Source organism: Tiliqua scincoides, chromosome 1, assembly GCF_035046505.1.
Source record: "Tiliqua scincoides isolate rTilSci1 chromosome 1, rTilSci1.hap2, whole genome shotgun sequence".
NCBI classification, from domain to species: domain Eukaryota; kingdom Metazoa; phylum Chordata; class Lepidosauria; order Squamata; family Scincidae; genus Tiliqua; species Tiliqua scincoides.
This window is the reverse complement of record NC_089821.1, coordinates 263658646-263685087: the sequence shown is the minus strand read 5'-3', so window position 1 is coordinate 263685087 and position 26442 is coordinate 263658646. Positions and strand designations below refer to the sequence as shown.

At 44.6% G+C, this 26442-nt stretch overlaps 1 protein-coding gene across 1 annotated transcript in view; it reads left to right on the top strand.

Annotated features, from left to right (window-relative positions):
• Positions 1-26442, top strand: part of TTBK1 (tau tubulin kinase 1) — a 113375-nt gene that overhangs the window by 32304 nt on the left and 54629 nt on the right. Inside the window, exons 3-6 of the mRNA XM_066611829.1 lie at positions 157-230; positions 10726-10866; positions 12090-12194; positions 25133-25198. Of these exons, the coding sequence (XP_066467926.1) occupies positions 157-230; positions 10726-10866; positions 12090-12194; positions 25133-25198 (386 nt within the window). The remainder of the gene's footprint in view (positions 1-156; positions 231-10725; positions 10867-12089; positions 12195-25132; positions 25199-26442) is intronic.

The following is a 26442-nucleotide window of genomic DNA, read 5'->3' as shown; positions in this document are numbered from 1 at the left end:
CTTCTACACATGCGTGCTTGATGATATATTTCATTGAGGGATTCCAGAGATCCCTGGAGCACAGTCTGTAAGCCACTGTCCTAATGGGATGGTTTCCCAAACAAGTTAGGTTCTGATTTATCACATATCATGGCATATGTCTTTATTTTTTGGCAGGGAAGGATCATGTTTGCAGATTTATTGGCTGTGGAAGGAATGAGAAGTTTAACTACGTTGTTATGCAGCTTCAGGTGAGTTTTTCTGGATTCTGTTTATCTAGGGTTCTGCAAATGCACATTGCAAGTTACCATTGGTAACTAGAAATATTTTCCTGGTGACTTTAACAATGGATGAGCATGAAGTGAGAGGCCTTCTCATCTCCCTAGCACAGAGCTATTCAAACCCCTTAAGGGGCAGGGGCAGGGGGAGGCAGCAACGTGATACCCAGGATTGTGTCACTAAAGGGGGCTGCAAGGACTGGGATGCGTGTCGGGGATGTGGGGAGCTCTGTGTGAGTGTTTGCAGGGCTCCCTAGCCTTCTAAAAGTGAAAGCGGAGCGATTGCACTCCAATTCCGGTTTCATGGCGGTGGAGCGCGATAACTCCGCTTTTGCTTTTGGAACATCAGGGAGCCCTGTGGACGCTCGCACAGGGCTCCCCACACCCCTGACAGGCTGCTTCAGGGACTGGTGAGGGCATCCCAGTCCCTGCAGCCCCCCTTAGTAACACGATCCTGGGGACTGTATCGCTGCCTTCTCCCAGCGCCCACTTCCTCCCTCTCCTCCCCTGCAAGGACTTACTGTGGTCCTCAAACTCCCTGAGAATTTGAAAACCGCAGCCCTAGCACATCACAGAGCTTTTGGACAGAGGAGAATTCTTCTACTTCATCCTGGCTGGGAATGATGGACCTTCTCCCCCCCCCCCCCCAGTCTTCTGGCATATTCAGGGAAGGGGTCAGCTTCTCACCTGTGCCAGGTTGGGGGATACTTGGAAGTGATGAAAATCTCTCATCACTCCCATGTCTCTAAAAATTCTCTTCCCCAAGTTGCAAAGAAAATGGAGAGTGGAGGGGTTGTCCTCTAATTTCAGCTGGGATTTGGGAATAGTCAAGAAAGGTAGGAAAGAAAGAACCCCACCTCTTCTCCAACCTCTCTGGAGCTCAAGGATAGGCAGGGACATTCATTCATTTCATGCCATGCTTTAGAGGTATTTGGAAGCAGCAAGAGATATTTTCCCCCCTGTGAGAGGGGGGAAAAGGTGAGAGACTGAGGGGCTGGAACAAGCACAAATAATACCAAAGCTACTCAAAGCCAAAGCTTTGAGTACCAAAGCTACTCAAAATGTATGGATCCTTGCATTTTGCCCATTAGGAACAAAAAGGGAAAGGGCCACATTCATTTTTTTTCTTCTTCCAGGAGAAGCAGCAAAGGTTTATGTTGTCATTGGAGAGACATTTTTGGGCAGTGGCTTGAAAATTAGCATTTCAGTGATGTCTGAAAGCTGACATGAGAGCACTGGCTCATTTTGGAATTTTTACACTACACCCTTAATGGCCTTTTGATTGTAGTCTTTTAGGAAATAATTGCATGACAGAAATTGGGTTTAGATTTTCTGTGCTGTGAGGAACATGTTGATAAAGTTGGCCTCCTCTGAATATGATGAACATCTCCGCTGGATTCCTGTAATACTGCTGAATAGAAAAAGACTTCATTTTCAATCTGAGTAGTGCATCTATACCCTCTCCTGATATGGCTTGCCTTCTAGCCACTTTATCATGATTGTAGCTCTCTTCTGAATCCCTTCTAAACTGAAGTGTAATCTGGAACTGATTGCTATACTCTAAAACAGGGGTCTCCAAACCCCGACCCGGGGGACAAATGCGGCCCGCAGCGAGCCTCCATCCGGCCCGCAGCCAGCCTCTTGTCCCCTGAAAGCCTCTGGCCCACTCAACTGAACATGAACAGAACTGTGCTCTGATTGCTTCTGGAGGGTGTTCTGAGGTCCGGAGAGGCTGAGTGAATGAGCCCACTCATTCATTTATTCATTCACCTAAGTCCCATCTCTAATTTATTAATTTAAATTTTATATTTAAATTTTTTTCCGGCCCTCAGCACTGCGCCAGATATTTCATGCAGCCCTCTGGCGAAAAAGTTTGGAGACCCCTGCTCTAAAAGTATAAAAGAGGTAAGTCTTGGGGGGGGGGCGAGAGCAGTGAAGCAATCCCCAGGATCACATTGCTAATGGGGGTGAAAGGGAGGTGCTTTTACTTACTACAGGCTGCTGAAGTCTGCAGGAGTTGCGGGGAGCCCCGTGCAGCCCTCTGCAGGGCTCCTTGAGTCTTGAAACATCGAAAAGAAGAGTTTGCAAAGCACTTCCTAGTTGAGTTCACAAACAGGAAGTGCTTTGTGTACTCTTCTTTTCAACGTTTCAAGCCTTGGGGAGCCCTGTGGAAGGCTGCATGGGGCTCCCCATAACTCCTGTAGCAGCCCTTTCACCCCCATGAGCAATGCAATCCTGGGGATTGCATCACTGTTCTCGCCCCCTTCCCCACCCCTTAAAGGGAACGGGGAACTTTACACAAGCTGGTGGGTCGCAACCCACAGGTTTGAGCCACTGCTCTAAAATCAAGGCCAGGGTTCTAAATGCTGGAGAGAACACTCTCTGCACTCAACACCTGCCCTCTGCAGCCAAGTGTTGAATATGTGGATGTCTGGAGGTATGCCTATAAAGTGGCATGGGGGTGTGGTTAGCTTCTGCTTGCCCTGCTCCCTGATGTGTTGATCCTTTGTAGAAGGCAAACATCTGAAGAGGGCTTGCTTTCCATTGATTGGCACAGAGGGATATGCCTGAGCATTTGTGGAGGTCCTGTAGCATGTATTTGCTCTTCCTCTATCCTGGACGACAGTTCTCCACAAATTCTCTAATGTAATAGTGAACACAGTTATTCAGTTTGCTCTGACAGACTCTGCTGACTGATGCAACTTGATAGATTTATATAAAAAGATTTACAGGCTTGCAAAGCTAGCAACCTGGAAAAAAGAGAGAAGTGTTGATTTCCCCAATCTCTTTACAAGAATCATAAAAGTTGCTCAAGTAGAGCAAAAAAGAGTTCTCAAGCCGATGATGTACTTCTCTGTTTCTGTAAATGTATCTCTTTGAAACCCTTTGAAGCTGTTTGAGGTTTACATTAATATGTGTAGGCAGCATCTTTCCAGGAGAGATGTGAAAATGAGATATTGACATTTTAATTGCATGTGTTCGTCTTCTGGGAATGTTGAGAGTATTATTGTCTTGTGTTCAGTTATAGGAAAAACTGGATTTGCCTTTTGAACTCTTGGTAGATCTGCGCATCTAAGGCAGCAGTGTAATCTAGTTTGAATTATTTTATTTTATTATTGTTTGTTTTATTTTATGATGAACTGTTTTGTTATTCATTTTACAGCACGTGTCAGAGGCCAAAATGTATATTACATACGTTGTCCCTACAAGCCCTATGTAGTAGAATAGGCTGAAGGGATAGTGACTTGCACAAGAGCACCCAAAACGTTTTCATGGCTACATAAGGATTTTAAACTGTTGCCTGCACTGCATCTTTCTTAGTAAGAAATGGCAGCTGTCTCTGCAAATGTGCCTGAACCCTAGTGATGGGGAGTGTGGGTCTGGCCATGGCTTCAGATTCCCAAGAGTCATAAGCTGACCTGGAACACTAGAGTGAGATACCTGTAACCTGCCCTATTTTGCTGAGGTTAAGTAGGATGCCTCATCACTCTGAATTGCTAGCTGGAATGGTCAGGTCCATAAAGTTTGCTGGTAGAGGTCAACCACCAGAAGAAGAAATGAGGCTGTGAGCCTATTTTATTACACTTATAGCCTGCCTTTCTTCCATCATGGAACTCGGTGGGCTTCACAGTCACCCATTCAAACACTGATCACATCTAGTCCTGCTTAGTTTCAGCAAGGTGACTGTGTTACTGACCATGCCCTGCAACCTACCTGTTTCTCTCCTGAGATGCTGACTTCTTCTGCACTCTACAGTTGCTAGTGTGTTGCTTCTCCAAGGCAATTCATAGCCAGTTCTCTTTGCCTCCCTCTGTGGGATGCCATTACCTGAAGCAGTTGACCAAAGCTACCTCTCCAGTCAGCTGTCTTGGATTTTAAAGAGGCCATCCTTCCTTATCCCCTATTACTGCTCTTAAAGAGCAGGGCAGGAAACAAAGATGGATGGTCACGGAGGGGGAAGGAAATCCCCTCTCTGCAACATGAGAATTGTTACTTGTTTGCAGGCCTACCTGCATCATGCTATCCCTTGCTTGGGGTCCTAACCATTTGAATGCATGGGATCCTGACTCTGGGGTGTAAATTTCAGTGAGTATGTTAAGATCAAGTTGCGTGATCAGACTGCATTTTCATGCCCTTCTGTATGCAGCATTTAAAATCAAGCGGATGAATCTTCTAAAGAATGGATGACTAACACTGTTATAAAGGAGAAAAATTGATTCAGCATGAATATAGATCCAGAGGATTTTATGTATTAATTTATTTAGAGCAGGACCCTCAGGCTAAGACAAAAGTATATCTTGAGCAGATGAGCAGAACTGTAACAAGTACTGTATTTTTCGCTCCATAAGACGCACCTGATCATAAGACACACCTACTTTTTAGAGGAGGAAAACAGGAAAAGAAATATTCTGAACCAAATAGTGTAATAAAATATTTAATAAACTGTAACAGAATAACATTTGAACCATGTAAAGTGAACAGCAGTCAGCAGTGGCATTAAGAACCATTATCACTGTCATTAACAAATGGAGAAACTTAAAGGTTTGAGTACTCTAGTTTTCTGGAAACCCCAAGAACTCATCATCGCTAGAGTCAGAATTTATGAAGCTCACAAAAGCAGGTGCACACAAATAGGGGATCACATTATCTTTCTGCTACAATGATGTTCTGCCAAATCCCAATCCACTGGGCCTTGTGCCTGCTTAAGGCTGATCAGTTCCCCTTGTGCAACTCACCAGTGCAGCAAGCAAAAGTGAGTCCAGTTCTAGTCCACAGATGCCAAGTAAATCAGTCCCATCAATCAGAGTTGCCAAATCAGAGTCCAGAACCAATAAGCCAAATTACAGTCCAAGGTCAGTCAAATCCATCAGGGTATCCAAGTCCAGCCACAATCCACAGTCAGATTCCAAATTCAATAAACCCAGTCAGTCTCCTCTCCTACCTCCAACCTGCACTCCTTCAAAACCCACAAACCCTTTCTGCCTCAGGTACTCCTTATATCCTTGAGGGCCCTATTGCCTTCCAGTGGCTGCAGCTGTGCAGCACACTCTGCTGAATGCCCAGGCCTTACCCTTAAAGGGGCCACTGTTGACACCACATCTACCTCCTCGCCAGTTCTACCATGATTCCAATACAAATGAACAAGTGGAAAGTCCAACCACAACTTGAATTCTCAAGACACAACAAACCTCTGGATTTATGGTGAGAACCGAGCCTTACCTGGGGCTTGTGCAATAAGCAAACACTGGCATTCTGACCAAGGAGACAGTTTTTTCTTTGTGATGGGGGGGGGGCTTACATTCAGATGCTGGATGAGGTGAGTGAAAGCGCCCCTCCCCTGCTGTGTGAGTGTGTGTGGGGGGGCAGAGCATCTGTGTGTGTAAGAGAAGGGGGCAGCCTGTGTGTGTGAGAGAGGGGAGAAAATGTTTGTGTTGCAGAGAAGTTGTGATGCTCCAGGCTTTGGGGGGGGGGGCGGAGAGAGAGGCTGTGATGCTCCAGGTTTGGGGGGCGGAAGAGAGAAGCTGTGATGCTCCAGGCTTGGGGGGAGAGAGGATGTGATGCTCCAGGCTTGGGGTGGGGGGGGAAGAGAGGCTGTGATGCTCCAGGCTTGGTGGGGGGAGAGAGAGGCTTTCCTGGGAGTAAGCCCCCATGACTCTAATGGGACTTACTTCTGAGTAGGCATGCACAGGATTGGGCAGTGAGACTGCCACCCCACCCACGCTTTCCTGGGAGTGAGCCCCAGTGACTCTGAGACTTACTTCTGAGTAGCCTCTGACTGGGGAAGCAGAGCGAGCAGGCAGGGTCAGGGCTGGGGCGGAGTGTTTTTTTTTTTTTTTTTTGCAGTATTCGCTCCATAAGACGCACACACTTCCCCCCCACTTTTTTGGAGGGAAAAAGTGCGTCTTATGGAGCGAAAAATATAGTAATTCTATTTGTAGTGTGGTGGTTTAAGATACAAGATGTACAAAGTAGGAAAGATGATACTGTTTAGTGAATCAGTTTTGGTTAGAGAATGCACACAACTCTTTTAGCTGGTTTCAAATGAGAAGTCATCGCCACTGCCAACTTCTGTGGCTTTATCATTAGCATTGAAGGATTTAAAAGATTCATTACCATTTGACTTTTAAAAAAAGTTATGATTTTTAGAAGGTGGTTATTGTATTTTTTTTTTTTAGACTTCCAACTCAGGCATCAGGTCGGTCAAAAAGTAGACAATGCTTGGCTTTGTAGATGAAAAGAATTGGCTAAGTGAAGAGATGTTGAGAGAGCTCTGTGTGTGTGTGTGTGTGTGTGTGTGTGTGTGTGTGTGTGTGTGTGTGTGAGAGAGAGAGAGAGAGAGAGAGAGAGAGAGAGAGAGAGAGAGAGAGATTTTTTGGTAAGGAGGATCGACTGTAATAGCCAAGATGAGGGAAGAAAAGACTGAGAAGTTCGCTGGTTGGATTTGATTTTTTTTTTTAATTTGGTAACCAGACAGCCACAAGGAGTGTTTGCATGAGAGGAAGGACAGCTGGGATAATGGTAAAAGTCCCAGAGCAAGGGAACATGTGTGAGTTATCATGTTTGTGTCAGGACTCACCAGTGCTCAGACCCAATGAAACTTCCTCTAGAGAGCAGGAGCTGGGGACCCTGAGGAGTCAACATCCCTAAAGCTGGCGGCAAATCCCCAGAATGGTAACCTGTTCAAGGAATAATAATAATAATAATAACAACAACAACAACAGGTATTTATATACCGCCTTTCTTGGTCTTTATTCAAGACTTTATTCAAGGCGGTTTACATAGGCAGGCTGATTAAATCCCCGTAGGGATTTTTACAATTGAAAGAAGGTTCTATCTTTCAAGAACCACAAACAGTCCAGGTGTTTGATCTGGTTTCACATTCTGGCCTCCATCCTCCCACGCTCAGAGCAGATGGAATCGCTCGGCTTCAGCTTGTCAGCTGCTTCAAGGTCGCACGGTGCCGGTGGCCTCGAACTGGCGACCTTGTGGATGTTATCTTCGGGCAGACGGAGGCTCTACCCTCTAGACCAGACCTCCTGCCCTAGAGAGAATCAATGACCCCCCCCCACCTCCTTTTTGGATCCTCAGCATGGGTCTGTCACTGCCTCTGCACCAGCAATCCAGGGTTAGCCTAGGAATTCTGGTGAAGAAGCAGTGGCAGACTCGTGCTTAGTTCTGGCAATGCAGTACCTGCTTGGCAGCTCCACCTTGCTTATTTAGGAGGAGACGATCGTTACTGCATGCTTGAAATCCAGGTTTGAATAAACTCTAGGATCATCTATAAAGCCGCCAGTCCCTAACTGCTCAGTGCTGGTGCAGTAGCTCAGTGGGTGGTGGGAGGGAGGCACGCTCCTTTTCAGTCTTTGCAGATCTGGCTCTTGGCGCTCAGATTCTGCTGGACAGTTCCCCAGGCATTTCAGGTATCTTGCTCCCATGGCCTATGTTCTCCCACATTGCTGAGGGAAGTGGAAACAGTTTCTGAGAACCTTCAAACAGATGGAGAAGATGTGGCACCAAAGGATTCTTGTGGACAGAAGTGTGGATAAAATGCATGAATGATACTACTGAATGTTTTTAGTTATGAAAAACAAATCAGAAAGTGTGAGTGACAGGATTTTGAGAAGGGGCAGCAGTAGCTTAGAGCAGGGGTCACCAAACTTCTTGGCCTGAGGTCTGCATGAAATATCTGGCACAGTGCTGACGGCCGGAAAAAAATTTAAATATAAAATTTAAATTAATAAATTAGAGATGGGACTTAGGTGAATGAATAAATGAATGAGTGGGCTCATTCACTCATCCTCTCCAGCCCTCAGAACACCCTCCAGATGCTAACAGAGCACAGCTCTGGTCATGTTCAGTTGAGTGGGCCAGAGGCTTTCAGGGGACAAGAGGCTGGCCGCGGGCTGGATACAGACTTGCTGCAGGCTGCTTTTGTACCCTGGGCCGGGGTTTGGAGACCCCTGGCTTAGAGTGAAGGGTGTGAGGTGGAATCATGGCCATGAAGTTTAAGATAAACAAGAGATCTTGAAAGCTGTTTAGATGGATGAGGCCTAGAACATTAAAGGTATTCTGGAGTATCTTCCACCTTAATGGTGGAAGAAGAAAACATTTTGGCAGTGTGTTTTGTTATATAAGCATCGCAAAAAAAAAAGTTTTAAAAGTTAGAGGTTATGCATCTCAGGTAATGCTTCCCAAAGGAATCACATAGTTTGTATTGCATCTGTTACTGACCAAACATTCATTTGCGGGAAGTTGAACTGAAAGGTCAAGGACTGAGTGTAAGCAAGAGAAATGGGCACAGTCTCTATTCAGTTCTGAAAGATAAACTGTTGGAGTATGGAAGAACAAGAGAGAAAGCAGCTTATTTAGAGCTGTTGGCATTGTTATCTCTCTCTCTCTCTCTCTCTCTCTCTCTCTCTTTTCTTTTTGGTGTTTGAGGCAACTGTTTAGATCAGTGGTTCCCAAACTGGTGGATCGTGACCCACTGGCCAGGAAAGCACTTGTCCCTGGCCCTTTAAGGAGGAGGGAAGGGGGAAGGTAGCAATAGGATCCCCAGGATTGCACTACTGCTGGGGATAGGAAGGGGTTTTTTTACTTATCTGCAACCAGCACTGCAGTCGTGGGGGGTCTGGGGAGCCCTCTGTGAGTCTGAAAAATGGGCACTTCTGTTGGGTTTCATTATCTGGGGAGCCCCCTGGAAGTGCCCATTTTTCTTTTTAGATTTACAGAAGCTTGGGAAGCCCTTCAGAAGGCTCTTCAGACCTCCCAGGACTACAGCACTGGCTGCAGGTAAGTGAAAAAATCCTCTCCCATCCCTGGTAGCAGCGTGATCGTGGGGATCGTATTGCTACCTTCCCCCCTCCCCTGAAACAACCTACAGTGCTCCCAAGTGCCTTGTAGGAGTTTGGGAAGCACTGGTTTAGATCTTGTAAAAATGCAGGAGAAATTTCAATGGAGAAAAAATTGCTTTGTAGCACTGGTGATCACAGTTTTTTTTTGGGGGGGGGGTATTTTTTCAAGTGCTATTAAGAATGCTTTTTTGCTGGGAGAACAGCCCTTGTGAATATAGTTAATATGGAGCACCCTCTCTCAGGGCTAAACTAGACTTATGGGAAATCTGTAGACTGGATCTTTCACATTAAAAAAAAAAATCAAAACCTGTATATTTCCCTCTGTGAGCAAAATAGCAGCTTCAGGGTGTGCATGTGTGCAATGGGTAGTGTAATCCTAACTTGAACCGGAAGAGGCAGGCCAGCGGAACCTGGCCGTATCCGTATCCAGAACCGTATCCAGTTTAAGATGTGGGGTGCTTGTGGCTCAACCCGAAGCAAGGAGAGGCTTTTCCCCTTACCCTGGGGAGAGCCGCTGCAGCACTAATGGGTCTTCTTGGATCTGTGCCACTGAACTCACCCTGCCTCAGGGCCTGTTTCAGCATGGGGAGGCCAGTGCCAGCCTGTCTCCCCCAGGAGTGGTGCAAAAGTGCTTTATGGCACTTTCACAACACTCATCGGCTGGCACAAGGGACTTGTGCTGGCTGAGCAGGTGCTTTGGATTGTGTCCTTAAATTGGGAAAATGATGTGTGTGTGGTGGGGCAGATTATCCCCCTCCTTCAGAGCTGAAATGCTGATCTGATTTGAGTACCCTCCTATTTAAATTTTAAGAAAAAAACTGTGAGAGCTCCTGCATCACACTGGCAGTCCAATTCTATTGGGGCTGTACACTGGTGGAATGTGTATTATACCAGCAAATACTGCCTTACAACAATTGTAAAAAATACTCTGACAGTGTATGATGTTGCACGTTGCAGGGGCACCTGTGGAGAGGCTGGAGCAGCCTCTTGCCTGCCGGCAGATAGTTGCAGTTCCACTGGTGAAGGTAGGCCAGTGGGGGGGAGGCGGAATGAGGCAGCTGAGCAGGGAAAATGTGGATTGGGTTTGGTAAGGGGATGGGTTTGATGGCAGTGATGGCCTAGTCCTCTTCCCAGACCCAATCCATGATTTAGGTCCACGTAGACCTACACTGGTGATTTTGCTAGTGCAGGCCCAAGTAGACTCCTCCACTCCATGGAGGCCTACTCCTAGGTAAGGGAATGAATGTTCCCGTACCCAGTGGAGACCTCTGTGTCTAGCCCCGTCCCCCGCAGGATACAGCAGTAGTCATTTTGGCGTCAGGGGGTGGAAAGAATAGGATTGGGCTCTAAGTTTGGCCCACGGGCACGTATCCTAATACTAACCACTGCTCAATTTAATTGAGCAGGTTTATTTGCAGTACTATCTAGAATCATGATTTACTCCCATGTTGGAGCACTTGCATGACCACGTTAGCCCCATTGAATCATTAAGAATCTGGGCTATGAAAAATTCTAGCCCTAAACAGAAAGTAGTACTTTTTTCTCCTTGCTGTGGATTAAATTTAGCTACTCTGTTTCCAGTGCTGAAATACTAAACCAGTGCTCACCTGTTTCAGGGCCGGAATCTTGCAGATCTCAGAAGAAGCCAGCCGCGGGGAACCTTCACACTGAGCACAACCCTTCGATTAGGCAAGCAGATTCTAGAATCCATAGAAGCCATCCACTCAGTGGGATTCCTGCACAGAGATATCAAGCCTGTGAGTAGTTTATCAGTACCCCTTTCTTCCTATGTATTTTTCCTTATGTCTAGCCTAAATCTACTTCCCTGTAGCTTCAAATTCATTGGTTCTAGCCCTGCCCTCAAGAGGAGTGAGTCTTCCCTTTCTTCTATGCAAACATTAAGTTCTTCCTTCTGTGACAACATGCCTCATGTAGTAATGGGCTCCTCCTTGGAGGTTTTCAATTATAGAGTGGATGGCCACCTCTTAGAGAAGCTGTAGTAGCTGCCTGCACTGAGCAGGGGGTTGGACTAGATAACTTTCCACTCAACATTCTATACTCTTCATAGCAATATAGATCGTTTTACTTTTAAAAAAATGTATAAAAAACCAAAACAACTGTGTTTCAAGAGAATTTAAGTTGGAGTAATTATATCCTCTTAAGTGCAATTATTGAATTGTAGATATGGACAGAATTAAACCTTGATTAGCTGCTACCACCTTACAGCCCAATCCTGAGCTGCCTGGAGCTCCCAGGCTTGGCGGCTCCATGCAGGGCTCCTGCTGGATCCTGTGCCTCCCGCGCTACCGTGGAAGGCTCCTTGGGAGAAGGGGACGTTCGTCCCCTTCCCCCAAGTAAGGGAAATAGCCCCGCAATGGGGCTACTCTCTTTAGCGGCGACCAAAAGGTCGGTGCTAAAGTAAAGGCGCTTGTTTAGGGTGCGCAGCCCTGCACGAGTGCCTTGGATCCTGAGGAGCTCAGCTCCGTGGATCCGCCTCTCTCCCTCCCCGACACACCTCCTGCCCGCCCCCTGGCATGCCTCTTCCCCTCCCCAGAACACCCCCCCCCCGGCCATGCCTCTGCCTCCCGTTACACAGCCCAGCGGTCCAGGAGACCGTGGAGCCGCGGAACCCGGGTGACCGCTGTGCGCTAGCCCAGCGCTGGCCAGTGCTGGGCTAGCTTCGGTGCGAGCCCAGCGGTGAGCCCCGCAAACATGCCTTACGGCACGTTTGCAACTGTGGTCCGCGGCGCCGAGCTATGCTGTGGACCTCAGGATTGAGCTCTCAGTTATTTGAACCACTCTATGAATATCTGCAGGTAGAAGATTTCTGTAGCGGTTGAAAAGATCCTTGTAACGAATGATTGATCACCAAGGTAAAATTCATAGCTAGAACAGGATAATGGATGGTGAATCTCTTATATGTTAATAAGCAGTGATGTATTATGCACTAATATCTTTTCATCCTGTTGCTTTTGTCTAGTCCAATTTTGCCATGGGACGTCTGCCCTCAACTTACAGGAAATGCTATATGTTAGACTTTGGTCTGGCCCGCCAGTATACGAATACCAACGGTGAAGTCCGGCCTGTAAGTGATGCCTTTTTCAGTTCTGCTACCATTTAGGTAATGGGAATCTTCAGACCTATTATGCTGTTAATTCATGGCTGCAACACTGTGGCTGCTGACTGGATGTATGCATTAACTGGAACAGAAATGGGACATGTCATGGTCTTTCTGTGGTCAGGAAGAGATTATGTTTCTTTTAAAATTATGAAGTGCCTGTTGCTTAGGAAGCTGGTAAGTACAGAGCAGCATTGTTTAAATTGTTCTACAAGTTTTACTCTGGAGAAAAAAAAGAAAATGGCAAAGGTTGGCAGGGATATTAAAATGCATGGGGCAAATTAAAAACTCTGACTCACTAACAGGTTATGATCCCTATTCTTATGCTGCTCCATGGCCCCTGATCTTGGTGCTCACATTTGCAGCAAGTTGAGTGGGTGAGCTCCCAATACAGTTGCTTCCAGTGCTGGACTTGGGCAAATGCACAAAAGGGTTTTTGTTTTTTTTTAAATAACCTGTGGGCCAAACTGTAACCAGGTTTCACCTGTATGATTGGAGAGTTACCTGAGTTTCTGAATTTCCCACTCTTGGGAATCAGTTGGGTTTCATGGTTCAATGAGCTGGCTCAAAGCCAAGTTCTTTGTTTACCAGTCAGTTGAGGAACAAGATTTTTTCACAATAAACAAAGACAAGGATAATGGCTACTGCATCTGGATGATTCAGCAACCTTTGACACCCCTGTGGTGCTAGAAAAATCCCCAAAAGGTGAAAAAACAGGAAAAGAAGTCAGAGATTGAATAGCTATCATAGTTTAGAAGTGCAAATCATTGATTGAGATGCCAAATATGTCACTTTTGTGAACAATGGTTTGTCATAGGGGTAAATTAAATCCTAGCAATTAATATATTGTTTTTTATGTAGGGTAAAAATGTTGATTATGAGTTTGTGTTCAAAAGTGCTTTATGGAGTGTATTGCATTTGAAAAGATGTACCAACACATTACAGGTAGGAATGCTTGCCCTTCTGTGGGTACCATAGTGCCCAATTTTTTTTACTGCCATTCATGGATTTCAAGTCTCTGTTCAAGTTGGGGCTTGGCGTGCAGGAATGACACTAGTGCAGTTGTGGTAGAGACTTTAATGCCATCCTGATTCTCCTCTGCTTATTCTTTTGTCTTGGACAAGAGAGGAAATGTTTGGAGGCACAACCAAGTCCAAGCTGGGGAGGCAGAAGACTGGTTGTCACCAGAGAAGCGGGCTAGTGGGGAGATAAAGCAAACTAGGCACTGAGCAGGCTGGCAACTAGGTAAGTTGGCAAGAAGGGAAGTGGGGGTAGGCCCCCAATAGCAGCTTGGTCTTCAATAAAGTTACAAGAAATTGTTTTCTGCCTGAGGAGCCAAGCCAGAGATGTAGGCTATGCAGGGCCAAGTGAAACCCTATTTATCTGTTTATATGGCCTCACAGTAGCTATCAGAAAGAAAAGTGGACTGAATCTTTTTGAGGACTTTAATGGAAGGCCTTTTTATTCTAAGGGTTTAATGGACAAATCGAGAGACCCCAATTTGTCTGTCGTTATCGATTGATTTGGATCCTTTGTCCAAGTTCTTCCATGCTGGTCTGGAAACAAAATTCCAGACTTTTTATTGTTTGTCTCCCAATCACAAGGGCTAAAGAGTCACCTCTATAGACCACATATCAAGCTAGCTGAATCTTTAGAAGGAGAGTACAAAGATCAGACATAAATGCATGCAGAAGTGCTTTATTGCTAAACAATAGGGCTGTTCTGGATGTTATACTGAATGTTTTATAATCAGAGAATAACAGTTCTTATAGATAAGTATTCATACTCACACAAGCATGCACAAGTGCCTAGTCAGGGCAATTGGTAGCTTAGGTGATGGAGAGGAAGTGGGAGAATGGCAACTGGTGGCTGTGGCTTTCCAATGTATCCTGTTGATCTACCCCAGTGTAATGAAGCTTAGCTCTAACTTAGGTCCCAGTCCTATCCAATTTTCTAGTGGTGCTGCAGCTGTGCCAGTGGGGCATGCACTGCATCCTGTGGTGGGGAGGCAGTCACAGAAGCCTCCTCAAAGTATGGGAGCATTTGTTCCTTTACCTCAGGGCAGCATTGAGGCTGCACAGGTGCTGGAAAGTTGGATAGGATTGGGCCCATAGGTTTTTTACATAATAACCCTGTTGATTTCTGCTTCTAGGTGGTGTTAACGTAGGGAGAGGGTTATGGGATGATGGCATATATGTTTACAATTCTGGAAAATCTACTCTGGTTCAGGCTATCAGTGGCAATATTCACACTTACCCAATGTGGCATGTCTTGTTGACCAGCTGCTCTCCTTAGACAGAGTTCTCAGTTAAGGATCCCAACTGTATCTTGATGGTCAGTTTAAACATTACTCTTCAAGTCATGTCTGTTATAAATTCTTCTGTAAAACATTGCAAAACATTGGAAAAGGTGCAAAAGAGAGCGACTAAGATGATTACGGGGCTGGGGCACCTTCCTTATGAGGAAAGGCTACGACGTTTGGGCCTCTTCAGCCTAGAAAAGAGACGCCTGAGGGGGGACATGATTGAGACATACAAAATTATGCAGGGGATGGACAGAGTGGATAGGGAGATGCTCTTTACACTCTCACATAATACCAGAACCAGGGGACATCCACTAAAATTGAGTGTTGGGCGGGTTAGGACAGACAAAAGAAAATATTTCTTTACTCAGCGTGTGGTCGGCCTGTGGAACTCCTTGCCACAGGATGTGGTGCTGGCGTCTAGCCTAGACACCTTTAAAAGGGGATTGGACAAGTTTCTGGAGGAAAAATCCATTACGGGGTACAAGCCATGATGTGTATGCGCAACCTCCTGATTTTAGAAATGGGTTATGTCAGAAGGCCAGATGCAAGGGAGGGCACCAGGATGCAGATCTCTTGTTATCTGGTGTGCTCCCTGGGGCATTTGGTGGGCCGCTGTGAGATACAGGATGCTGGACTAGATGAGCCTATGGCCTGATCCAGTGGGGCTGTTCTTATGTTCTTATTGGTTCTTGCTGTATAATCTCTCCTCTATAGTTGCCATATCCCATGTTCCTTTCTTTTCGACCTTTTCCTGAGATGCTAAATACAATTGTAAGCAACAATAGCTTATCCACTCATTCAAACAGCAAAAAGGTTGTAACATGGCACACATAATAATACTTGTAAATGCTTATGATAGGTGAGCATGTTTTTCAATTGTGGCATAGCTGAGTCATTGAGTGGTAGTACGACCTCTTGGGCACCTGCATTGATGGTGTTCAAGTGCATTTGATGCCAAGTCATAGCCTCTCCTGGAAACTTGCCATGGCAGCACAAATCATTAGGAGCTTAGGTATGACTACTGGAGCCCCCATTGCTAAACTGCTAGATTGTGTTTTGTTTCAGAGATTCGGAATCCAGCACCTGACTATATTAATCTGAAGAAGCATAATGAAACATTTGTTATCTGACCCACACATTATAATTATTTCATCACTGGGATGTGTGCAGCCTCAGTTCTGTGCAAAAGGCTTGCTTGATTGTCTGAAGTTCTTATCTCAGTGTATTGAAGGTTGTGGGCACATCACTTAGGTAAGAGAAGCAGTACTGTAGTTGTTTGTGGGAGATTGTCAGGAAAGGAGAGGGTTTCTGAGGGATTCCAGAGTCTTTTGATTTAAATTTGGAGGTGTGCGTTATTTTTAAATAAGTTTGGAGGAAAGTGTAAAATCATTGTTGGTGAACCATTTATAAAATACTGCACTTCACAAAAGTGGATAATAAGCATTTGTAAATTGATATAAGTCCCTTTTTATACATATAAAAATCAAAGAAAAGTTTAGGAAGAAAAGCAAAAGAAATAAGTGAAGAAGCATTTTAATGGAGGAAAAAAAATTGACCGAAATAGAAAGAGTTCTAAATGGAGGGAAAAGAGAGAGAGAAACCAACATTTGCACTGTTTAGATGATCATCTAAATTGGCAACCTAATTTTATTGCTGTCTTTGTCTCCTCCCTTCCCACCTATTTTTTGATTTGAAAATCCTAGGAAGCAGCCTGGAGAGGAAATGTATGGAGGTGATGGAGTCACTCTAGTTCCCCATCTCCCTTGCCTCTACCCTCTCCGCTTCCATACACTTCCTGGAGAAGCTGGAAGAGGAGAGAGCAGTGGCTGTCATTGCTGACATGAGTGCGCTCTCATCTAGACTGGGCCTGACTGAGAGAGTGGGCAAGGTTGAAGGTGGCAGGAACAGTTGGGTCGCAGCAGCCCTCTGCTGTCTCCTCTAGCCCTGCTGCTTCAGTTACTTGCTTATAGTAGGGATGGGTCACTGCTTCTTGCTTGCTGATTGCGTGCAGGGGTGAAGTGGCTTGGAGGGTGGCAGGGGATGGATGTGGTCAGGCATAGGATGCAGGGCACCCCTCCCAATTCACTGCTGTCTCCCCCAGTCTGCCACACACCCAACCTTATGGGTGGGTCAGCTGGCTTATGTAGTCATCAGGTGTGTTAGGCAGAGAGACTCTGAGTGGCCAAGTTAATCCAGTGAGCTTCATGACTCAATGAGGATTTGAAACAAGGTCTCTCCAGTCCTAGTCCAACACTCTAATCCAGTGATTTTCAATCTTTTTCATTTCACGGCACACTGACAAGTCACTAAAATTGTCAAGGCACACATCAGTTTTTTTGACAATTGACAAAGCACGCCGCACTGACAGCAGGGGCTTGCATCCTCCAGTGGCCCTATTAACAAATGATCCTTCACCAAACACCCGCAGCACACCTGCAGATCGTCTGCGGCACACCAGTGTACCACGGCACACTGGTTGAAAATGACTGCTCTAATCATTACAGTACTCTGGCTCTTTACTGAATAAAACCTTGCTCTTTCAGCTTTGAGTTAACCACAGTTTCCCATTAGTTTTTCCAAGTTTGGATATGTGGTTTTGTTCTGATTATAGTTGCTTAACAAACGAACTATAATCGTGTTTCAGCTTAGCTAGCTGCTTCCTTTGGCTTTTCTCCCCCTTCTTTTCTTAAAGCTTCCATATATGAAAGATGTCTTCTGAGCAATTAGGGAAAGGTCAGGCAAGGGACATGAGGCAAGTAGCAGCTGAATGGGAACCAGTATTTGGAGTCTTCTTCCTTTTTCAATTGTTGAGATTCTTAAGATGGAACTATGAGTGAAAACATATAGGTCTTGGGCTAAGTGTATGTTCTGCCCTGGATGAATTTTCTATTGAAGTGGATGTTTTCAGAAACTTTTCCAGGAACTTTCAATCCATCAATTCCTGTCCATTCCATTGTTCCTAAATTATCCATTCCTCCCAGTCAAAATCACATTTTTCCCCCTTGTAAGTGCAGTTCAGTTATATTTTTCTCTGCTTCTGGGAACAAACTCATTCTCTCACTTGGTAGCTACCCAACCATGCCAGACTATTGCCCATCTCTGTACCTTTGTTAATGTTGCTTTGCATTCAAACAACAGTTCACAGAAGTGTTACATTCTTTGGGAGCTCCTGCATCTGTCTCTCTGAAAATGTTCAGGAAACTTTCCTAGGGTCAACTTTGCATGTCTTTTGTGACAACTGGACATGAACCAAAATAATTATAAACTTGAACCTCTCTTTTCTGGGAATTCCAGCACCTATCATTGTAAAATTTAGTAGAGATCTTACCTAGGGGCATCTCTATATGACTCGTGAGTTTCACACATTTGACAGGACCAGAAACCTTCTTTAAAAAAAATAGCTGTCCCTAGAATAAAACCCTGGATCTATTTGGATTACGTTTAGCTGGGGTTGTCCTTTGTGGAGGGCTTCCATCCCTGTACATTTCATTTGATTCCGAAAAGGGGTTTAAAAAAAAAAGTGGCAGTGAATTGAATTTTGCAATTGAAATAAATGAAAAATGGTTTTAAAAATGAATCAAATTGAAAACACAGTAACCATCTGAATCGGGCACAAATCAAAGCAAATAGTCGAAGCAAACCAACAAAATGAATCAGGTCACCCAAATGAAGCAGAGAAGTGAAATCCAAAATGAATTTGTTTTGCGCTTCTCTAGTTGATACTGTATTGTTGTATTGTATTGGCAACCTTCAGTCTCGAAAGACTATGGTATCGCGCTCTGAAAGGTGGTTCTGACACAGCGTCTAGTGTGGCTGAAAAGGCCAATCCGGGAGTGACAATCCCTTCCACACCGGGAGCAAGTGCAGTCTGTCCCTGGTCTGTCTCCCTGGCTATGGGCCTTCCTTCTTTGCCTCTTTGCCTCAGACTGTTGGCAAAGTGTCTCTTCAAACTGGGAAAGGCCATGCTGCACAGCCTGCCTCCAAGCGGGCCGCTCAGAGGCCAGGGATTCCCACTTGTTGAGGTCCATCCCTAAGGCCTTCAGATCCCTCTTGCAGATGTCCTTGTATCGCAGCTGTGGTCTACCTGTAGGGCGCTTTCCTTGCACGAGTTCTCCATAGAGGAGATACTTTGGGATCCGGCTATCATCCATTCTCACGACATGACCAAGCCAACGCAGGCGTCTCTGTTTCAGCAGTGAATACATGCTAGGGATTCCAGCACGTTCCAGGACTGTGTTGTTTGGAACTTTGTCCTGCCAGGTGATGCCGAGGATGCGTCGGAGGCAGTGCATGTGGAAAGCGCTCAGTTTCCTCTCCTGTTGTGAGCGAAGAGTCCATGACTCGCTGCAGTACAGAAGTGTACTCAGGACGCAAGCTCTGTAGACCTGGATCTTGGTATGTTCCGTCAGCTTCTTGTTGGACCTTGTATTGTTGATACTGTAAATACAGTCACTCACCTTCTGCAGAATTCAATGGAACAGCTTGTTGCTCAATGGCTGGGGAAGTTCCACCCCACAGGGCTCCTTCAGAAGATGGATAAACTCAGGGACCCACCTGCTGCTCCTACAATTGACTTGGGTGGCATAACTGATATGTGTGAGATAATAAAAGTATAATGGACATTCAACATTTGTGCAAGGATTTGCTGCATATCTTTACTTACATGTAGGTAATCCATCAGTATATGTCAGTTTATCCTTCAATGCAGTAATGTATCCACTTGTGTGTTCCTGCTTCTGTTTACTCAAATTGGTTGTTGTCTACGAATGCTCATGCAGCAGTACACTCATTAGTCTTCAAGATGACACCTTTTCTAAGTGGTTACCAGGTGCATTGTTCATTGTTGAAACCCCATTCCTCAAGCGAAATGGCACCCATAACTTTTAAGCAGAGGTATATGTATCTGTTAGAGATGCGTAGTATAAATTATGTGGCCTTTTAAGCCATACTCGCGTAAAAACTTTAAGATAAGAAAGGGTGCCTCTGAGCATGTAAAGAGTGCCTTCGCTTAAGTGCACTGAAATGGGGAGCCGCAGCCAGCATCAAGGAAGGTCTAAGGAATTGCAGGTCAAAAAAGATAGGGAACCACTGCTTTATGCTGTTGATGCACGTCAGAGACTATGAAACTTTAGGAAGGTTTTTTCCTATTGGTTACAGCTTGGTGATTCACTAGATTTCACTCTGCGCAGGTGAATAAATAAGTGTTGACCTGTAACTCTTGTTCTTTCAGTGGTAGAGCTTTACATTCTGCCCTTATTCCCCTCTGTACAGAGTGTTCTCTTGAACTTTGGGAAGTAAATGGGAAGGGTACTGGTCCTAATGGTCACTGCAGGTGCGTTCCCCGTAGATCCTTGAGCTAGTTACACCAAACAGCTGATCCTGGGAATATCCTGGTAACTTGCTGGGTTTGCCATTTTGCCTGATGAGGAACTCATTGTGACACGAATGCTTGGTCCAGTGAAATATACTTTTTTGGCCTGTTGCATGTATGTTATCTAGTCACATTTTTTGGCCCAATCCTATGGGCTGTTGCTGCTGCTGGAACTAGCGTTCCAGCAGCGGAACGTGCTTTCTGACAGTTGTGGAAGGCACCTCCACAAGCACATGGAGGCCCAGCAGGCAGCTGCAGAAGGCCCACTGACAGAGGTGAGTCAGCAGGACGGGTGTAATGGGACTGGGATGTGTGTGAGCAGAACAGGGGAGGGACAGGGGTGTGTGGGAGGCGGGACCGGGTGGCACCCGGTATGGGTGACTTGTGCAGGATGATATCCTCTCTGGTAGCAGCTGACATGCCCCCTTTGTCTCCTTTGACTTGCAGCAGGAGTGGGTTTGAGGAGACCCATTGCTTATCAAGGGGCTTATGGAGGGGTAAAAGAAAATATTTATTTCCCTTTTCCCCTCCCAGTCAGCCTTCCACCTCCATAGCATGCTGCTCAACCTGTTTGGCATGTCTGCACGCTTTGGCAGAAAAAACCATAGGATTGGGCTCTCAATCTTCCGTGGTAAACTATTTGGTTTGCCTAATGTTTATCATCCTGTACACACTTAGAAACATACTCTGGGAGACTTTTAGTCATGCTGTCAGTAAGGCATCCGTGTATGAGAAGTTGTTTTAGCTTTGCCAGCACTTAAATGGTCTGACAATCCAAATGATTTTCCTCTCATTCAATGCAAGCTCTCATTCTCAGTTTGAGATTAACTCTGTATCTGTTGCTTTTGTGTTGGTGCAGAAAGCTTTGGCTCATGTGTTCTGTTTAGGCTCCCTGCTTATAATTAGTTCTTTTGCTCATTATTATTTATGGGCCGGCAGGGGAAAAGTAGCATTTTTGTCATGATAAGCTTCTCTCCACATGAATCGGCAATGCACTGCTGTGCTTTGCATGCCACTGTTTTTGCTGACTCAGCCCTCGCCCATTGATTAGAGCTCTGTCTTCTCGTGATTCAGACCGCACTGCAGTAGTTTGCAATGCCTGACTGGATATGGTATGTATGTGTAAGTGCAGCTTTGTCTCTGCATGAATGTGTGGGAGAAGCAGAATGTTAGGAAAGAGAATGCATGGACTATTTGGATTAATCTGAACGTTGCAGGAGGGAAAAAAAAAACTTTAATTAAAGCAAATAATATTTTTAATTTTCTACTTGGCCAGTTTTCAGTTTCTAAATCGAGCACAAATCTGTACCAATAATGGAGCAAAGTGGCTGATCTAGGTGTTTTGTAACACCGAAGTAAATATTATTATCTTTGCAAAAATATTGTGGAGCACGAATTCTTTAACTAAATAGCTTGACCAGGTGAGTTAGACGAGACAACTGGTTCCATAATTTAAAGAAGAAAGACTATTTCCTCTTCAGACCTTTTAGAGGAGGCCAGTTGATGTAACATATGATAAATTGAAGGTGCTGGTTTGAAATAGACCTCCACATTCAATTTAAACATAGTTTTTCATCTCCATGGTGAAGTTTGGGAGGCGGAGGAGGTAAAAGTCTTCTGCAAGTTTGCAGCAGAAGCTATTTGTGCATAGCATTGATTGGCTGATGCCTGTCATGTCATAAAATCATCAAGTTGGAAGGACCACACGGTCATCTAGACCACCTGCCTAGTCCGCCCTGTCTGTACCAGGAAATTCTAGAGCATCTCTAGCACGTGCTTGCTGAGCCTCTGCTTGAAGATCTCCAATGAAGGAGAATCCACCACCTCCTTTGCAAATTGGTTCCACTGCCGAATAGCCCTTATTGTTAAGAATTTCATTAGGATGCCTTCTCCATATCCCACTGAGAAATTTTTAAAAATGCTTCTAAATTGCTTTGATATTTTTGAGGAAAGTGAAAGATAAATAGGTAAATATGCTTGTGAAACTTTAAGAAACAAAAAAGGTGGAGAACATGGCTGGAAAGGATTTGGGTGGAATGGCAAGACAGACGGCTTAAGTAGTAGTTGATGCACTTGTAATACATCTCTCTTGCAAATAATGCTATTATACCATCGCTTGTAAATAATGCCAATAATGCCATTGTACAAATCGATGGTAAGGCCACACCTGGAGTATTGCATCCAGTTCTGGTTGCCACATCTGAAAAAGGATATCTTGGAAATGGAAAAGGTGCAAAAAAGAGCGACTAAAATGATTACTGGGCAGAGGCACCTCCCTTATCAGGAAAGGCTTCAGCGTTTGGGACTCTTCAGTTTAGAACAGGGGTGTCAAACATAAGACCTGGGGGCCAGATGCAGCCCACAGAAGCTTTCTATCTGGCCTTCCGGCTCTCAGCTGCTGAGCTGTGCTGAGGTGTGACTGCTGAAAGGGTGGCCCATATCTTGAAATATGATCAAGATTTGTGTATTTTCTCTTCTGTCATTTGCAGCTAATGAGTTCCTACACAAGAACAGAGTGCTTATTTCTGGTTTTGACCAGTTTAATGACACCACTTCGTGCCTAATGACATCACTTCTGGCCCTCAGCAGGCATCATGAATGCTATTCGGCCCGCTGTATGAAATGAGTTTGACACCCTGGTCTAGAAAAAAGGCGCCTGAGGGGGATATGATTGAGACATACAAAACTGTGCAGGATATGGATAGAGTGAATAAAGAGATGCTCTGTTCCGTCTCACACAACACCAGTATCAGGGGACATTCACTAAAATTGAGTGTTGGGAGAGTTAGGACAGGCAAAAGAAAATATTTCCTTGCTCAGCGTTTAGTTAGTCTGTGGGATTCCTTGCCACAGGATGTGGTGATTGCATCTGGTCCAGATGCATTTAAAAGGGGATTGGACAAATTTTGGGAGGAAAAGTCCATTACGGATTACAAGCTTTGATGTGTATGTGCAACCTCCTGATTTTAGAAGTGGGTTACCTCAGAATGCCAGATGCAAGGGATGGCACCAGAATGCAGGCCTCTTGTTGTCTTGTGTGCCCCCTAAGGCATTTGGTGGGCCACTGTGAGATGCAGGAAGCTGGACTAGATGGGCCTATGGCTTGATCCAGCAGGACTGCCCTTATGTTCTTATGTTCAAATGGGGAAGCTGGGGTAAGGACAAAGAGATCATAGTGACTCCTGTATACATTTATATTGGTTTTGTCCTTTAGAGACTTTAGCTATAATCCTATATGCATTTTCCTGGGAGTAAGCCCCATTGAAAACAATGAGATTTACTTCCAGGTAGACATGCATAGAAACCAGCAATGATTTCAGACATGCATAGAAACCAGCATGCATGGTAGAAAGGACTACATGGCATTTATTCCTTCCCTCTCCAAAGACAGGAGCATCAACTTTCAGCATCCATACAACAGTCTCCTCAATCTGAATTCCTGTGTGCCAATATGAATAAAGTACTTGTTGAGTACGAAACATTGAATATCTCAAACAGGAAATCCAAGATACACACTTCAAATATAAATGTTGACCAGATTTTTAATCCATTTCTGTTTTTGTTTCCCTTCATTTTGCATTGTTGTTGTCATGGTTTTCTTTGGGTTTCTCTTTGTTTTACAGTTCTTTTGGGCTCCTTTTTTGAGACTGTGTTTGATGCGTTGGCTTCCCATCTGCTGCTTGTAACCATCTCAGCCATGAGTTGTGAGTGAGCCATCACAATGTTTCTTGGTTTCTTTTGTTTTGTGCTTGCCTGTTTTAATTATTATTCAAGTTCTGATTTGTGTTTTGCTTTTGTTTTTGCTTTTCACGGTATAATTTTTGCTTTTCAGGACTGGATATGTCTCAACTCTTGCTGCATAAGCTGGGAGTCTTCTGCATTCTGAGTTGTAAATGCAGTGGGCACTGGTGGGATTGCTGTGGCTGTGTTGGATGGAGATCTTTTTGGTCTTAATAGCAGCCCTATGTTGTTGATTTGAATCTTGCTGCTTGTGCAAGAACAGAGTATTCTAGCGGCTGTTTATGGCCATCAAAATTACTTCCTTCTAAAACAGACAGCATGAAATATGCACCTGAAATTCAAGCCATTTTAGTGATGGAATCCTAGCCATAACAACAAGGGTGATCTGCCCAATGTGACAGAATGAGTATGGTGTTTTTCTTTAGCATATGCTCCCCTTTTCTTAGCCCCCAAAAGGAAAAAAAAATATTTTTGCTTAAGTCTGATTAGTGATTAAACAAATGTCTTACTTCAGGATCATCTAGGAAAACCTCCTGAAATTTTTTATTGAATTTAAAATGGATTATGAATCCTTCTCCTCTTAGTTTGATGTAAATTTCTCCAGACAATGGAAGCTCATAGGAGCAGGAAATGTGATGCAGTGCCATAGAATTTAGAATTTAATTATTCAGTCCTATGTTAAAAATAAAATCAATGCATTTTGAGCCTAACCTCCACCTCATATTTGCCATTTCAAGGAAGTTTTTCACACATTGCACAGTAAAAACCCTGGGTGTGCAACTGAAAGTAGTAGTGTTGCTCACTCCTTCTGCTTGCTCCCCCTTAAGATGGGATTTACAAGTGTTGAAGGATTATGACAGGTACATGTTTTTCTGACATATACACTGCAGTCTATACATATACATTGCTTGTTTACTGCAATGCAAGTTTACTGCAATGCTACTGAGTTCAATAAGGCTTACTCCAAAGTTGCTATGCAAAGAATTGTTGTCTTAATTATGCAACTTAAAAAACTTATTAGGGAGGGTGAGGCTCTTGCAATTCCTTTCTTCATCTGTTGGGGAATGCAACCAGTTTTAGATCTTTGGCTGCTCTAAAATTTTATTTACCTCAAACCTCTGGTTTTCCAATTTGTACAGAGATGACAAATTACTGATGGGTTTTGTCCACGCAAGGCTGAAATATTATCCTTGAGGGAGAGCTTATCCTGAAAAGATGATTTTTTTCACACTAGTCTGTAATTAAGTTCCATGCGAGTACTGCGATTGTTAGTTACAAATGACTTTTCCACTCTGAAATTTAACTGTCCTGAGGGTTACATTTTACGGAGTAACATTTAATCTGTAACTGAAATACCTACTTCATATATCAATACAGGTTAACAAAACACATTAAAACAGTTTATGGCCATACGTGATAAAGAAAACATAAGTAGTTCTGCCAACTCTCAGCTTTGATTTTAAATTTAATTATTTTCTTTCCTCTTAGCCTCGTAATGTTGCTGGTTTCCGGGGGACAGTCCGCTATGCTTCTGTGAATGCACACAAAAACAGAGTGAGTATTACAAACATATTAAGGCTTTAATGGCTGAAGAGTTTAAAACATAATTTGAAGTGTTTCTTGAGTCTTTAAGCCATGGATAAAAGTTCATTGTAGGATCTGGTCCCGAAGTTTTGCTTTCAGCTGTGGAAAGCATCTTCAGGGGTTACAAAGAATTTGTATCCTCTCAACTGTTGAATGACCACCACCTTAACCGACAGTTCCTGCTTGAATTGTTAAAGGCATACTAACATTATTTGCCTGTTCTGTTACGTGAAAATCCCCTTTTCCTTAGTTGTGATTTTATATCTGGTTATGTTACTAAAACATCATGCAGGCCACACCTCTCCCAGCACATGTTTCCAAAAACTCTGGTCAAGTCACAAGCTGATACAACCTCCACCTCTCTAGGAAGAAGTCTGGCATTGTAAATCATTGTTTGAGTGTCTCCTATTCATTGTATTGTTTTAACTCAATCACCGCTTAAGCAGTAGTTGGCAACCTTCAGTCTCGAAAGACTATGGTATCATGCTCTGAAAGGTGGTTCTGGAACAGCGTCTAGTGTGGCTGAAAAGGCCGATTCGGGAGTGACAATCCCTTCCACACCGGGAGCAAGTGCAGTCTGTCCCTGGTCTCTCTCCCTGGCTAAGTGCCTTCCTTCTTTTCCTCTTAGCCTCAGACTGTTGGCCAAGTGTCTCTTCAAACTGGGAAAGGCCATGCTGCACAGCCTGCCTCCAAGCGGGCCGCTCAGAGGCCAGGGTTTCCCACTTGTTGAGGTCCACTCCTAAGGCCTTCAGTACTCTATGCAGATTTGAACTGCTTTCCTGGGTTACTGTATTGTGTAAGTTCCCCCAGCTAGGAAGACAGTCATTTGACCCTATTGAATTTTGCTGATAATCCTTTCAATGTTTTACATATTGAAAGCACCCCACTGTCTGTAGTAAGCAAGCACATCCAGGTCAGCTCTAGGTCACATCCAGGTCATCCAGGTCAGCTCCAGGTCTGGAAAAAACCCCTTTTAAGAGAGGGCTTCTGCCCACATGCTCTCTCTCTCTGGCTCTCCCTCCGTGTCAGAGGGTCCTCCACAGGACTCTCCCCCCCCCCATCCAACTGCTCTACAAGTCAGGTAACTATCTTGCATCTAGGACTTTTTCCTTTCTTCCCCCCCTTTTTTCTCCCCTTCTCTCCCCATCTTTAGTTAGCATCTGGGTTTGGCAGACCAGGGACCCCTAAAATCCTTCCCTATAGCAGTTCCCTTT